Raw genomic sequence first — 16,424 nt, 5'->3', positions numbered from 1 at the left:
TGGCCTTGGTCTGGACGGACCTTGTAGACAGTTGTTTCCAACAAAATTTGACCAAAACTGACCAAGGTCAGACCAAGGACAGACGGTTAGAAGGCTTGTCGGCGACCGTGTAGCAAGGGCTTTTTCCTCCTCCAAAACTTAACCAATCGTAACGAAATATTGGGAACGGGATGAGAAAGAAATTATCTGTGTCTGACCGGTTGATTTTTGCGTTTACCTATTGTTGCCGATTTAGTATGGCAGGCGTCTTTTTGCGGCGCATTTATTTGGCCGTTTTAAGCCGTTCTATCAAAGTAACCTAGTTCTATCAAAAAAGCAAAACATACAGACACAGGTATATATAAAAAATTTTTAAAGCCAGTCCAGACGGAATTATCAAATCGACCGAAATGATCTAGCGCTCTAAATTAAGGCCGTGCATCGAAAAATAACAGGATCTTAGAAAGGTGGCAGTGGCTAGCCCCGGAAACAAACAGTAGTGATTTTCGGATATATGTTTCTTGACTATATGATAAGAGATTTCGTAGTAGTCGAAACACGAATGCTTAAAATTTTCTCGATAGAAAATAAATCCAAACTTACGTGTTCATTTTTCGGTTTTAGCTTCGTGCAACTAGAAAACACATCCATATCCAGCACAACCCACCTTACAGCAAAGGTTTTCATCTCGTCTTAACTTTCAAAGAACTAAATATTAACTTATTATCCTTTACCGATGGATTTATTATCGATTTTTGATTTTATGAATTCAACAGCAAACGCCCATTTTACGCAGTTCCGTTTCTCTTTCTGTCATGCGTCAAAGTCATAAATGCATCCTTTATGCCAGTAATGTTAGATGGCCGTCGTGCCTCAAAGAGGTAAGACCTATGTCACTTCGCGCAGCGCTCCGAATTACGTAAAATGTTAATATCCAATAAACGTTGAGTCGTAACTCCATTGAGTAGTAACGGAATCGGAGGTAAACCTATGATGGTGCCTTCTTACAGGGCTATACGTTACGCATGTGTGCGTGTTTGCTTAGCTACGTCATGCTACGTCGAAATCTATACTCTTTGTCAGTTACAACGGGTTAGGAAATTTCGACAGATATTGAAATGTATCGGTAGCTGTTTGGTATTTAGCCATCAGAATCTAAGCGTAACTTTTTGCTTTATTTTTGTTTGAAAATAAAATATCTATAAGAATATATTTTTTGCTTTTTTTCTATTGTAATGATAAAAATAAATCTAGTATGTTTCATGCTCAAAAAATTTAAAATAATTGAATAAATATTAAAAACTAATTGATATTATTCGTTTTAATTATTATATTATTAAGTTTGTTTGAATAAAATATTTTATTTCAATAATACGAAAAGTTATTATATTTAAGTACCACTAAAAAAAGGTCCTACTTACAAAAACTCACTTGCACGGGCCGGGGTTCGAACCCGTGACCTCCGGTTTGAAAGTCTCACGCCACTACAATTTCACATAAGTAATTTACAATGACATGATACCGTAGAAAAAGTGAATATTACAATGTACTGTGTTACTATCATTTTATAGTTTATTTTGGCTTGACAAGGAGGAATGAGAAAAACGTGCAGAGCGAGAGGATTAAATCTCTCTGTCCCTTTCTTAAAGTAGCCAATCCTAATTATGACATCTGTTTTGATATTAATTCTTTGAACATCATTTGTCGATGTTCTTTTTTATATAATCGAGAAAGATTTTTATTTAAAAAATGTGTTGAATTTATATGTTTTATTTATGTTTTTTGGCATAAATTTCATTACTTTTGACAAATTTTGATTGTGATGACAAACGATTTGATGTGATGTGTGAAACGAACCATGTGATCAACGATTTATCTAATAAAACTTCATTTAGTCGAAAAAAATAGTTGTCTACTACCGGGTGGAAAAAAATTATGGGCCCTGGAGGGAAAGTGCCTTAAAACCTTAAGTTTGCTATTTTACTTAAATGAAACATTATTGTTTTTTAAAGAAACAACTGCATTCAAAGATTTTTGAAGTGAAAACTTCTTTAGCGGCGCTAGGCACTTTTTGAGGTGGGGAAAAAATGATAAACTCGAGACAGCGTAAGGCGATCATGTGACCGTAAGGTTTAGATGGCCAATCATTTAGATGGCATTTAAATCAATAAAGAAAACTCAATGACATTACATGAAAAAGGTTATAATCTTGTACGGGCTGAAATACGAGGATCTCACAGTATTATAACTTTATATCACTCAAATATAATTCAATAAAGCTACATCTTGATGAAATCGCTAATAAAAGTGAACTCTAGTACTGGTGAATAAAACTCAAAATATCATGACCAAATATATTTAGATGCGAGGTCTGCAAGGTAACTACAATTTCTATTCGAATTTTAAACAATTAACGCTATAAATTTGAATTTCTAATTTTAAACAAGCTCACTGACCAGCAATTTCGGAACCAAAAGTTTTCAATAGAAAGGAGGATGGGTCAATTATACATAGTGCTGCAGACATTTTGGACTAGTCATTGAGTTTTCACTTCTGTCGGCACTCCCGGAATGCAACACGTTGTTTTTTTTTAAATTCGCTTAGTCGCGCCCGGGAATCGAACCTACTTTTTCCACACTGTATAAAAGAACACAAATGCTTTTCTTCTGGTAACTTAAATGTTCTATCTATCTTGGTGATATGTCAATGCAATCAAATAATCTGAAAAAATAATAATAACCCAATTTATGAATTCCGTTCCTTCAGAAAAATGCGAAATGTACGTACAATTTTTAGGGATATCGTACTTTTCCCAGAGACAAATTTAGTTGGCTAAGAGACATTTTCACTGATTTGGGGTCTGGGCTCTAAAAATCTAACATAATATGATAAGGACTTAATCGTTTTAACCTCAAGAGTGAGTTTTCCTAAAGCTTTTTCTAAAAATTATGTCTTTATTAACGTTAGGAGTGCACTGCAGCATGTCAAATGTATGCCAAATTGTCAAGGGAGAGAACAATAAATTAAGTTTCAATTCCACTTCCACTCATCAGCAAAGTGATATAAGTATATCAGCAGTTTAAAGTTATTTTAGATTACAAAATTAGCGCATCAAAAAAATCAAAGTGCATAGAAAAAAAGTCTCCTGAGTCATAATAAAATTGATGTCTCTTGGGTCACCAGAAAAGTCACCAGGGAGAACGATGACCCAAATCACATTTAAAAGAAAATGTAAATTTTGTGTACTACCTACGAACATTTTTCAAAAAACTATGTTTTTATAACATATTAGACCCAGGATAGATCTAATACCTCTTTTCGTACCCCGGATAAAATGGTCGGCGACTAAAAAAGTAACTGAAACGTTACGTTATTAGGTTCACGATGCCGCGTTGTACCCTTGCCTTCGTTGCGATATGTTTGGTAAGTCAGGAAACTTAAAAAATGAGCCATGATTTTGGGACATATTAACAAATATTTTTTTGAATATATATTAATTTTAGCTGACTTTAATAATTTACCAGTTAAATTAGACGTAAATACCTTTTTAGTTAATCGTTAATATGATATATTAGTAGCAGTAAAACACTTTATTGTACAAAAAGACACATAAAACATGAAAAAACACACGTCCTTCGTATATGGTACAATATATTTTTCACACTTATAAGTAAAAACCAAAACCGATACGCGATTGGGATACGCTCTTTTTGTATGGGATACAAAAAAAAATCTCCAGGGTCACCAAGAAAAATCGACATATTAAAATAATTCAGTTCGTTTTTAAGTTCTAGTCAGATTGACTTTTTGGTTATTTGAGATAAATTACAATAACGCTTAGATTTGAAAAACATGATTTTCTATTTTACTATTTCTATTAATACGGCGAATTTGAACTTTTGTTTGTTGTCGTTGTAAAATGTATTAAAAAATAATGTAGGCACCCTTGACAATTGAAATTCAAAATTATCCAGAAAAAGCGGCCAAGTGCGAGTCGGACTCGTCCATGAAGGGTTCCGTATTTAGGGGATTTATGACGTATTAAAAAAAAACTACTTGATACTAGATCTTGTTCAAACTAATTTTCGGTGGAAGTTTGCATGGTAATGTACATCATATATTTTTTTTAGTTTTATCATTCTCTTATTTTAGAAGTTACAGGGGGGGGGGGGACACACATTTTACCACTTTGGAAGTGTCTCTCGCGCAAACTATTCAGTTTAGAAAAAAATGATGTTAGAAACCTCAATATCATTTTTGAAGACCTATCTATAGATACCCCACACGTATGGGTTTGATGAAAAAAAATTTTTTGAGTTCTAAGTATGGGGAACCCCCAAAAAAATTTTTTTTTTCTATTTTTGTGTGAAAATCTTAATGCGGTTCACAGAATACATCTACTTACCAAGTTTCAACAGTATAGTTCTTATAGTTTCGGAAAAAAGTGGCTGTGACATACGGACGGACAGACGGACAGACGGACAGACAGACAGACAGACATGACGAATCTATAAGGGTTCCGTTTTTTTGCCATTTGGCTACGGAACCCTAAAAATGAGTGTTTCAAAAAGGCACCCTGTATTCCTTACATACCTAAATAATCTCTTATTCAATAAAACATATAATTACTAAACACTGTGATTTATTTCAAATAAATGCAAATCGATCGGATAAAAGATATTAATACCTACCTATACAACAATGAGTACGAGTACAGTCAGCTGCAATAATATGTTACACACCGAAGGCCGTTTTGCGGTAGATCATGTTAGATCTTATTTGTAGAGCCATAAGAGCGTGTCACATATTTTTGCGGCCGTCGAAGAGTAACATATTATTGCAGGTGACTGTACCTATGAAAAATTCGAGGGTTAAAAAGCATTTCAACCAAAGCATTTATAATAATAACGACTATGGACGCCTGCAACCCCAGGGGTATTGTAACCCCATAACAATAAGGTTGAAATTTGCATTTAGTGACCGCAAAGTCAGGTGAGCGTAATCAAGTAAATCTGTTTTCATCATATTTTATCAAAAATAATCTCTTTTCTGTTCTTGTGCTATTTTCTTATTATCAATACTCTTAACTTATATGCTATATACGCTGCTGCTTCTATGCTGTTAACATCTTCCAAAACAACAATAAATATTCAGGTTTATGAATTAATTATTTTATTGTTTGCTATTATGAACAAGTAACAACGCCATCTGTTTAAATTTTTTCCGAATTTAAGTTTCTGGCCGACTGCAGCGACCGCGTATAATGGTAGTTACCTTTTGTAACGTTAGATGGTGCTAAAAGGTCACACAAACTTCACGTGCGGCGCGAAGCGTTTCCATGTGTGCGTGTTAGCGGGGAGGGAAGAACTAGCGGGCGTGGTTTACGAAGCGCCAGACGCGGCTGCAGTAGGCCCTTAAAAAACGGGAATACTGCCGTCATGAATTGGTATTTTTGCGTCCGCACCTCCATTCTGTAATGCTGTTAAATTTTATTTCAATAAATATCAATAAATAATATTTTATCGGTAATATCGGTCATATTCTTTCAATCGAAGAAAGTAGCCAAATTGGCGTTTGCGTCCACACCACCTGATTTGATCAGATAATTTAATCAGATTTGCGAAAAATTGTGGCCTTATCAGTTTATTTTTGCGTTTTCGAGTGTCAACGCCTCTCCGTGTCAACCGCTCACGGACAACATGAGTTTGTATAATCAAGGTAAGTAAATCGACGTGTATAATGTTAATATTGTTACACTTTTCTGTAGCTAATATAGTTGGTACATTACGATACAAGTGCAAAAAATAGGAAATTAGCAACGAGTTGCGATAAATTAAAACACGATTGAAGGGAGTTATTACATTTTCGACATAGTTACGTAATGTGCTAATTATTAAGAAAATAGAATCCTGAGCGTAGTGAAGGATTCAAGTGTTAATGCCAAAAGTGGAAATAATTTTGCTACCATACAATACATTTACGTATAGGTTACATTTACATCTATGAGAAAATTGTTGCTTCAAAATATGATTTAAACGAAAAAAATTGTATGAAAAAAAATGTCCTACATTAGAATAGTGCCACTTTGATCCCTCTTAGCAGGGAAGAAAAGTGCCACTTTTGAGTTTTGATGCCACCTTGCAGGGAAGAAACAACCCTTTTCCGTAAAGGTAATGTGAAAAAGATATAAGTAACCATCTAACCATGTTAATGGATTTATTTGATTATTTAGGCCACGTTAATAGCTTACCGGTGTTAATTTTCTTATCAATATTTATTATTATTTATTTTACACAAAACCTTTACAAATTATACACCAAAACCATCCTCAAGAATCACTCTAAGTACTCAGGGGCGTATTTTGAAATTTGGCGCCCCGGGCCAATACGTTTCGCCGCCCCAGAAGTCAAGGAAGAAAAACAAAATGCAATCCGCTAGGGGCGGCATATGCCGCCCCTGAGGGTTGGCGCCCCGGGCCATGGCTCGGATGGCCCTAGGGTAAATACGCCCCTGTAAGTACTAATAGGTGAAAACCGCATGAAAGTCCGTACAGTAGTTTTTGAGTGTAATTATCGCGAACATACAGACATTACAGACACACAGACGCGACAGGGCACTTTGTTTTATAATAATTATAATATGTATTGATATTGATGATGAAGAATTGAAATTGTCTAATATAATTAATATGTTAGTGTATAATTGTTTTCAGCATGTTCAACAGCGCGCCTAATTCTATACAAGCACGATGCGAGCCCGCCGTCCAACGCAGTCCGCATGGTCGGCGCCATATTGGGGCTGCAGTTCGACTACGTGCAGCCCGACTTAATCAAAGGCGAGCACAAGACGCCCGAGTTTAAGAAGGTCCGTACCAACATACATACAATACATACATACATACAAAACTAGCCACTAAAAGTACCTACTGAACACGAACAGGGTTTGAAATTATCCAGATAATGATAGTCTTTGATAATTATCGCGATAATTATTCGACAAATATCGGATAATTATCCCAGGTATGGATGGTGCAGCTATATATATATTTTTTTAATTCTTTGATGGTAAAAAATTATAATTGGGGCGATTTTATATTTTAGGATATTATCAAATCGATAGGTATCAGGCATAAAATCATGATAATTATCAAGATAAGATAACTATAATTGATATTTATCCTTTTGAACCCTGCTACTGAAACTAGAGCACAATAAGTCACCTAGCTGAGCCTGACCCGCAGCCGAAGTGTCGTTCGTAGTAGTCACGTCACTTCGTCTGCGGGTCAGGCTCAGGCGACTTATTTACGTCAGATTTTACTACCGATTACGGTTACTTATAGGTAATAGGTATAGGTTGGTATGCCATCTGTCCAATTTCTTGGTCCAATGTTCATTGCATCTCACTCTCTCACTAAGAAAAATTGAGACGCAATTAAATACATATTGGACAAAGAAATTGAACAGGTGGAAAACCACCCTTAGCTTGGCAAAATACCGGTGATTTACGTTGCTACTGGAGAAACTAAAGTTTTGATATTTTTTTTTTCAGATAAACCCAATGTCTACTGTACCGGTCCTGAAAGACGGAGACTTCACTGTTTCAGAAAGGTACGTATACTATTTTTTATCATAGGTTATTACTAAGTAGGTAATAGGACTAATAGGTAACTAAAACTTATAATTATAACATGTTCTGAACTTTTCCTTGAAATTTTCACAGATGATGTTTTTCTGTTGCAGCGGCATAACAACATATACCTACTAAAAACAATATAAAATAAATATTTAAGTGGGGCTCCCATATAACAAACGTGATTTTTTTGCCGTTTTTTTGCGTAATGGTATGGAACCTTTCATGCCGAAGTCAACTCGCACTTGGTCGGTGTTTATACTTATTTAACAAATAGGTAGGGCTAGATAAGTTTTTTTTAAATGGGTATGTGTAGGGATTGCAATCCGGTCTGGTTTTGAATCCGGCCGGATCCGGTCGGATTTTGGCCTCAATCCGGGGATCCGGCCGGATCCGGCCGGATTGGTATTGCGGATGAAAAATTCGTCCAGACACGTATTTTATTATGTTTTTTAGCGTTATATGCGCAGTTTCAGGTTTCAAAAATCAACGTTTTTATTACGTAACCATTAAGTCTTATTACAATAATCAGTCTCACAAATTAAAATCTTCTTTTTCTCTTAAAATATATATAGCCCCACAACTCCCACAAAAAGGTGCTTTCAATTCTTCGCTTTATTTAGTAGCATGATAATAACAAAATAACATGATTCTATTTACTTTAAATTCGACAAAACATTTAACTTGACTGCTGAATTTAACACTTTTATTATAACGGGGCTATAATGATTTATACTAAATTAAACGAAACAACATGTACGTTATATTATCATGTAACAACACAATTAATTAAATATAAAACAATTCAGTACTTACTTACGGTGCACGGGAATCTCAATTCTCATTATTTCTCAACCACCACTATGACGACACATATTTCGTCGGTAGAAGACTGGCGTCAACTAACAAACAAGTTGTTGTGTTGCTGTTTGCGAGCGGGAACGCGGGGAGGGGAGCATTAACATAGAATTACGTTATTTACGTTCGAATATTGGCGAGAACTTTTAAATTTTAGCAGTGTTTTAAGCTGTTATTTTATATTTTAGCATTTATAATCCTTTTACCGGATCCGGTGAAATTTGCCGGATCCGGTAGCTTGAAAAATGTACCGGATCCGCCGGACCGGATTGCAATCCCTAGGTATGTGCTGTAAAGTTATATTCTTTTATTTTTCTCCAAAATTGTTCTAATGCTATGCTTTGTTTCATTACAGCCACGCAATAATCCTGTACCTCCTGAACAAGTACGGCGGCGAACACAAGGAGACCCTCTACCCTTCTGACTCGGCCACGCGCGCCATAGTCGACCAGTGCCTTCACTTCGACACGGGCGTGCTGTTTCTACAAATGCGAGCAGTTACTGTAAGTATCTACTCTACCAAGCGGCCTTTTTTGAAGACATATTCGCCAGTAACTGGCCACCCTAAACTAAAAATGAATTATATTCACGTTTAAATAGAATTCATATTTTAGTATAAGGTTTCAATAACTGGCCAGCCTTCAATAACTAGTCAGCTTATACTAAAACTAGTGACCCGCCCCGGCATCGCATGGGTTAACAAATTATACATAAACCTTCCTCTTGAATCACTCTATCTATTAAAAAACCGCATCAAAATCCGTTGTGTAGTTTTAAAGATCTAAACATACATAGGGACAGACAGCGGGAAGCGACTTTGTTTTATACTATGTAGTGATGAATTATGTTTACAGGTGAATAGAATTCATTTTTAGTTTAGGGTGGCCAGTTACTGGCGAATTACCCTAGGAGGCAAATATGTTGTGGCACGTTTACACTTTATTATAATAAAATATTTATATTTATCTACTTTAATATTAATTCCAGGTACCAACATTCACGGGTACGCTAGACGGTCCTACCGAAAAAAACATATCTGATATAGAGGAGGGTTACTCTATAGTCGAGGCATACTTGGGTCACAGGAAATACGTGGCCGCGGACCATCTGACTGTGGCGGACATCTCTCTCGGGTCTACTTTCGCTGCGTTGCTGGGGATCCACGACTTGGACGCTAACAAGTTAGTTTACTAGGCTATAAGGTCCATTATTCGCGGGCAAAACTGTCCTAATAAGAACATATCTGACATAGAGGAGGGTTACTCTATAGTCGAGGCATACTTGGGTCACAGGACATACGTGGCCGCGGACCATCTGACTGTGGCGGACGTCTCGCTCGGGTCTACTTTCGCTGCGTTGCTGGGGATCCACGCTTTGGACGCTAATAAGTAAGTTTATTAGGCTATAAGGTCCAGTATTTCACCCCTGTTCGTAATTACCAAGACCAGTACAATGACACTAGTCCAGTGGTGGGCAAAGTACGGCCCGTGGGCCAACTCCGGCCCGCGAATGGATTTTATCCGGCCCGCCGCCGGTCCTATGAAATAATTAATATATGGTATTGGCCCACGATTCAAAAATAAATCGCAAATCAAAATAAATTTTGGCTACAATTCTGGCCCTCCACTTAAATTTCCTAAACTTTCTGGCCCACGTTTCACGTTTGTAACCCATAACTTGCATATGTTTGGTTTATCTGTCAATGTAAAGTTGTCCCATGGACTAGGAATCCTCTAGAGGGAGTTTAGAGCAATTATTTCATGAAACCGATGCTGTCAAAAATACTGGGGTGCGGGGGACGAGGTGAGCGAGTCCCGTGCCGTGATTGGTCCGTTCAACACGGACGTCACACAAAGACACTTTGACTCGAAGATGGAGTAAAACTACCGTATATTTGTGGCAGAGGGGGTAGCGCTACTATGCTCAGTCTAGAGCATGTCTTGTCTGTGAGTTGTCCAGACAAAGAGGTAAGTTACCCTATAGATAGGTAGTCAGTGGCGGAGCTAGGCGTGTATGGGGCCTTCGCCCACGGCCTCGCACTTAGGGGCTCGCAAAGCTAACATTTTATTACCTTGGGACCCTAACTTAACCTACCCCGGTATAGCGCCCTTAGATATACCTAGGTATTGTTTCTAGTACCTATGTACGTACGTAACCTTCGGTGCGTTGATCTGACTCGCACTTGGCATTTTTTATTCTGTTGCTAGTTTGGTCTAATGTCTAATGAACTTGGAATTCTTCAAAACATGAATGATTACTATTTGTCGTAGGTTCCCGAAGAGTAAGGCGTGGTTTGAGCGCCTTTCGGTAGAAAGCTACTTCCAGGAGGTCAACGCGCCGGGCGCCGCCTCGTTGGCGAAGTCGCTCAGACACTACTGGATGAAGAATAAAAAATAAATATAAAACCTGTTTATTGTTTGTTTAATTTTGAAGTGGAAACTTCTTTAGCGGCGCTGTGCACTTTTTGTGATGAGGAAAAAATGTTAAACTCGTAACAGGTGTCACGTGACCGTAAGACGTAAGACGGACACGTGAGCTAATCGAAAAACTGTTACTTCAATGTCATTGAGTTTTACTTTATTGATTTAAATGCCATCTAGTGAGTTTCGCTCTAACTGGTATTAATATAACTCGAGTACTAACAGTGATGTGCTTAGGGATTTCAAGTAATGCGACGAAATAACGCTAGATGGCGTTAACCTCAATTATACATAGTGCTGCAGACATTTTGCAATAGTGATTGAGTTTTCACTTCTGCCGGCACTCCCTGAGTCCAACCCGTTGTTCTTTTTATCTGTGACATTTACAAATTACATTTGTGTACGTCTTCTTCCTTTTACTTGTTGTAAAATTACTAAAGACGAGTCGTTTCAGTCCTCTGTTTTGAGACTCGACCGTGTTTTTCAGACTCGCATAAATAAGTCGAAAATCGAATTCTTTTCAACTTGTTAGAGACCCGAGTCTTTCGTAGAGACTTCTGAAACTGCGCGCTAACTGCTGCAACGTCGGCGTGCAGTTGCCATACAAGTTACAGTCGGGGTGCAGTCCGTCTATACCTACCCTACCATGCATTAACGAATTTTCAACACTGTATAGCGCCATCTATTCAAGCTGTCAAAAATGAGGCTACAATAATCTACACACATATACACCATCACATTACAAGATCCCCTATGCCCACATTAAGGCACGAACAAGTTTTTGAATTCTGATTTAACTGGCAAAAAAGTTATGTATGTTATCAAGTCATCATTTATCAACTCTTCCACCCATAGCTTTGCAATGTCCATCTGTCTGTCCCTCTTCATGAGCGCCTGTAAGAAAAGCAATAGAAATTACTTCTAGCGCAGACGCTTTGCCGAATGTAAATTACCCATTCATGTCGTGGATCGTACTGAACAGTGAACAGCCCTTACTACCTCCTACTACCGGTCAGCTGTACTTTCGTAACGCTCATTCAAGGCTGACAGTTTATTTTAGTGTGATCGAGTGAGTCGCTACGCGCCTCTCGGTGTCAACGTACGCTTACCCCGCACCCAACAACATGAGATTAACGAAAACTTTGTTTAATCAAGGTACATTTCATTTTATAGGGTTTTAAGGTTAGACGTTTGTGTAGGTAATTGTTTTTGGTGATGGAATTTGTTGTGGTTAATACTTTGGTACTAATGTGGTTGATGTTTTGTTGTTTTTCTGTCTGCTCGTTTTCGAGTATCAGTGAAATACCGGAATTAGTGTTGTGAATAGCGCTCATTTCGAGGCTTAAAGACTCACACCCTTAAGACTCTCGAGGCTTAACGCCTCAAAGGCGGCAAAGGCGATTTCTTACGTCCATTACGCGTAAAATAAATAAATACAATTCTCAAATATAGTCGAGTCTTCAGGACTTACGAGTCTTGAGGGCTCGAGTTTTTAAGACTAAAACTAAGCGTTATTTACAACACTGTCCGGAAAGCTTGTTGTTTTTAACCGGCTTGTACTTAGGTAAAGGTATACTATAATTAGGTAGTAGGTACCTACTGAAAATAATAACTAACTTTTTTATATGAGTGTGGTAATTTTTTAATGACGCTGAAGGTGCTGCTAATAATGTTATAAGTACCTATCTTTATTTGATAGTTTCCCCTACTATCAATATTTATTGTTCTTTACCACAGTTGCGATTTTGTGTAAGTAACTATATGTATACGTATAACTATAACTATACGTGCAATACACCGAGATTAGATAAGTAGAACTAGAAAGAAACAGAGGTGATATTACGTTAAATCATTTATTTGCTTAAGTATATAATCCTGAATCCTGGATTTATTACTCAAAAAATTACGTATGTACATTTAAATTGGATGGTTCAATATGCCACTAAATATTAACCCACATTTATAGACGGGTCTAACGCGAAATTTATTCAATTACCTTTATTTACCGACGTTTCGACACAGGTTTCACTGGTCATCTTCTTACATCTGGCACAAATCACTGGATTGAGTTGCATAGACCAAAAGTTGTCTCCACAGAACGCCATTAATTATTATCCTAGAGTTGTGCGAGAAGCAATTGAAATCAAGAAACACCCCAGGAATTTTAATAGGGAGGATGGATTCAACTTATCGCCAACTTGGGAACCAGTGATACAGAAGTTAAAGCCAAAGGATCTATCTTCGGACGTGTGCGTGGATATTGTGAGTGTTGCGTGTCGGACTATTGACAATAATTAACATTATGTGTAGTGGGTGGTTTGAGAATGTGATGTCTACCCATAGAATTAATATGACTAGAACAACTGTCAATCTTCAAAAGTGCGACCAAAAATGAAATGCAAGTGTGTGCGTAAATTGTCTATGTGAGATCAAAAATAGTGATGTCATGTTACAACATATTAATAATCTGTCGATGTTTGATTGCTTTATCGACTACTTTTTCAAATGTGTTATTTTAAACGTTAAAATTCTACGACATTATGACGTATAAATAACACTTGCACTGCGTGTGTTATCAAAATCATTGCAGACTTATCTTAATGTAACTCTTACTGTGTTGGAAAGTGAAGTTAAATTTACCGCGAAACATGAGCACCTTCAAAAAGGTATAACAATCGTTATTATTTGAAGTCGGTTATAAAAGCTAATATCTTAATGATGTCTTGTGAAGAAATAATTACATAGCTATTAATATACCGACAAGTTATCGATACTGTCATATGAACATTTTGTCAAGCCCTAGCGTAAAGTAACAGGTTATGTTTTTACACAAAATATATTAAATGATAGACTAATATGATAAAATATTAGCACACAAAGGAAGAAAAACTTATAATGAACTTTATAAACCGGCTTCTTACACTTTTTACGCTGTTAATTTGACAAAATATCGTTATGAAAATTTCGCTCGGAATATCATAAATCCTCTGAAATGAGTATTTGCTTGGATTATTTGGCACTGTAACACTGAAATCCGGCACACTACAAGACACCATCTTCACTGAATTACTTTATTTAATACTTTTCGTCCTAATCCGTGTATATTTTTCAATTTGAAAATTACCGTGATCCGCTCTTGGCCGTCCGCGGCCGTCGTCAAACTCAAAAGTGGTTACGTTTTCTCATTGGTAGTCTGACTTTTTCGCACTCATGGGATGTTCATATACGTGATGGTTTCCCTTTCGCACACTTAAGCTGTCTGTCAAGCGCGAGCGCGAATTGTATGTCTGTGGTCAAAACGTCGGTAAATAAAGGTAATAGAATAAATTTCGCGTTAGACCCGTCTATAAATGTGAGTTAATATGTGTTCAAAACGCGAAAGTTTTAAATATTATGTTACTAAATAATAAGTTTTTGGCAAAATATGTATTGCAAGTTAAATAAAAGCTTGTAAAAATGTTTTATCTAGCACGGTATTAACAGCGTACCGATGACGTCAAAACTGAAGGAATTATTAGGTATTTAGTTTGTCAAAGGACTGTCTAATTTCAAACATAGACAGAGTGAACCATACTATCTTTGTCTTACACTAGTACTAGCACCCAAAAGAAAAGGATGAGTAGAGTTTTTTTGGTTCTTATTTACTGACAAATTGGTATAGCACGGTGACGGCACAACGATGACGTCAAAACTGAAGGATGATTATAAAAACCTCTACAAGTATCATAAAGTTTATTACCAATGATTGTCTAATAAATGTTTTCAGCATGTTCAACAGCGCGCCTAATTCTATACAAGCGCGATGCGAGCCCGCCGTCCAATGCAGTCCGCATGGTCGGCGCCATATTGGGGCTGCAGTTCGACTACGTGCAGCCCGACTTGGTCAAAGGCGAGCACAAGTCGCCTGAATTTAGGAAGGTTTGTACCAATACCTATACATACGTACTACCGAATGGGCAGCGCATTTGTAGGACTACCCGTATACCCCGTAGTAAATTTAGAACACACTATGTATACTAAAACCTTATCTAGAATATAACAAACACTTTTATGAAAATCGGCATCAAAATCGGCTGTATTGTGCGTTAGTTCATCTTATAGTAGTTTTTTCAACAGCTATAGCCCTATAGGTGTTCATTACGACACACATATGTGCCTATATATGGCTCGGATAATCTGATCTAAAGATTTATTATCAATATTATCATTATTCCAGATAAACCCAATGTCCACTATACCGGTGCTGAAAGACGGAAACCTCACTGTTTCAGAAAGGTATATGCTTTGCTTGAGTGTCATAGTGACATTTCACGTCACCAAAATAATAATAATTAAAAAAAAATATCGAATTTAAAGTGAAATTTTAAACTGCCGTGAATCACCTCCTAGTATTGTTTAGTCACTCGATGTTTCGGAGAGCCTAAGTCATTTAATTATGTTCTAATGGTATTCTTAATTTATTTCAGTCACGCGATAATCTTATATCTCCTGAACAAGTATGGCGGTGAACATAAGGAGAAACTTTACCCTTCTGACCCGGCCACGCGCGCCATAGTCGACCAGTGCCTTTACTTCGACGCGGGCGTGCTGTTCCGACAAATTCTAGAAGTTTCTGTAAGTATCTGACTACCTCTCCCCACTCCCTGTCTGCCTGTGACCACGAACGTAACTTCACGTTCGAAACGTCAGACCATAAATAAACGTAAGTCTTACGCGATTAAGTCCCGTGGTAGTTATAAAAGTATCTGACTAGATTAAGTATTCATAAAGTTAACAAAAGCCTGGACCTTATATAGTACCTAACCTATATACGACCAGACGTGCGCTACCTTCAGTTCACTTAATTATCTATGTGTCTGTTCACGCTGCGTCTTCCGAAGAAACATATATTCCTTCTGCACCAAAAACGATCGTATTAACTATCACCAGCAAGTATGACAGCAACGTGACCCAACCCAAATTTGGCAAATAATATACTGCATTTACAATAAATTATTTCACATCATGCATGAACTAAAGTACCAGATAATTGTAAGAAAAACATATGCTATTTTTTTTATTAGGTATACTAATTCTTTAATTCCAGAGGCCATCATTCGCTGGCAAATCAAACGGTCCCAGCAAGAAGAACATATTCGACATAGAGGAGGGTTACGCCGTCATCGAAGCATATTTAGAGAGCCGGCCGTACGTGGCCGCGGACCATCTGACCGTGGCGGACATCTCGCTCGGCTCTACCACAGCCGCGCTGCAGGGGATCCACGCTTTGGACGCTAATAAGTAAGTTCACTAAGTGGCTATAAGTTATAATGGCCATCACTCGTGGGTAAATTAGACAGTCTAACTAAGAACATATTCGACATAGAGGAGGGTTACGCCGTCATCGAAGCATATTTAGAGAGCCGGCCGTACGTGGCCGCGGACCATCTGACTGTGGCGGACATCTCGCTCGGCTCTACCACAGCCGCGCTGCAGGGGATCCACGCTTTGGACGCTAATAAGTAAGTTCACTAAGTGGCTATAAGTTATAATGGCCAT

General features: G+C 37.5%; 2 protein-coding genes across 3 annotated transcripts in view; both read left to right on the top strand.

Moving 5' to 3' along the window:
• Window positions 1-16,424, top strand: part of LOC134648698 (PXMP2/4 family protein 3) — a 381,574-nt gene that overhangs the window by 299,749 nt on the left and 65,401 nt on the right. Inside the window, exon 5 of one of the 2 annotated variants that reach the window (XM_063503207.1) lies at window positions 14,244-14,253. The exons of the other annotated variant lie outside the window; for it this stretch is intronic. The gene's annotated coding sequence lies outside the window, so the exon portion shown is untranslated. Of the gene's footprint in view, window positions 1-14,243; window positions 14,254-16,424 lie in introns of those variants that run through there. 2 annotated transcript variants of the gene reach the window in all.
• On the top strand, window positions 5,669-16,170 carry LOC134649121 (uncharacterized). Its single transcript, XM_063503837.1, has 12 exons — window positions 5,669-5,697; window positions 6,704-6,843; window positions 7,528-7,586; window positions 8,822-8,969; window positions 9,454-9,651; window positions 9,703-9,854; window positions 10,737-10,747; window positions 11,961-12,041; window positions 14,653-14,804; window positions 15,103-15,161; window positions 15,353-15,500; window positions 15,973-16,170. Exons 1-12 carry the CDS (start codon window positions 5,679-5,681, stop codon window positions 16,168-16,170), a joined length of 1,365 nt encoding a protein of 454 aa, XP_063359907.1. The 5' UTR covers window positions 5,669-5,678.

The sequence above is a fragment of the Cydia amplana genome, chromosome 6 (assembly GCF_948474715.1).
Source record: "Cydia amplana chromosome 6, ilCydAmpl1.1, whole genome shotgun sequence".
Classification (NCBI taxonomy): domain Eukaryota; kingdom Metazoa; phylum Arthropoda; class Insecta; order Lepidoptera; family Tortricidae; genus Cydia; species Cydia amplana.
Note: the sequence above shows the minus strand (reverse complement) of the source record. Positions and strands in the feature narration are given on the sequence as shown.

Bases quoted from the DNA above. Each gene is read 5' to 3' on its own strand.
- LOC134649121 (XM_063503837.1), top strand. The intron at 9,652-9,702 runs GTTTACTAGGCT...TGTCCTAATAAG, and splicing joins ACTTGGACGCTAACAAGTTA to AACATATCTGACATAGAGGA. The intron at 12,042-14,652 runs GTACATTTCATT...AAATGTTTTCAG, and splicing joins GAAAACTTTGTTTAATCAAG to CATGTTCAACAGCGCGCCTA.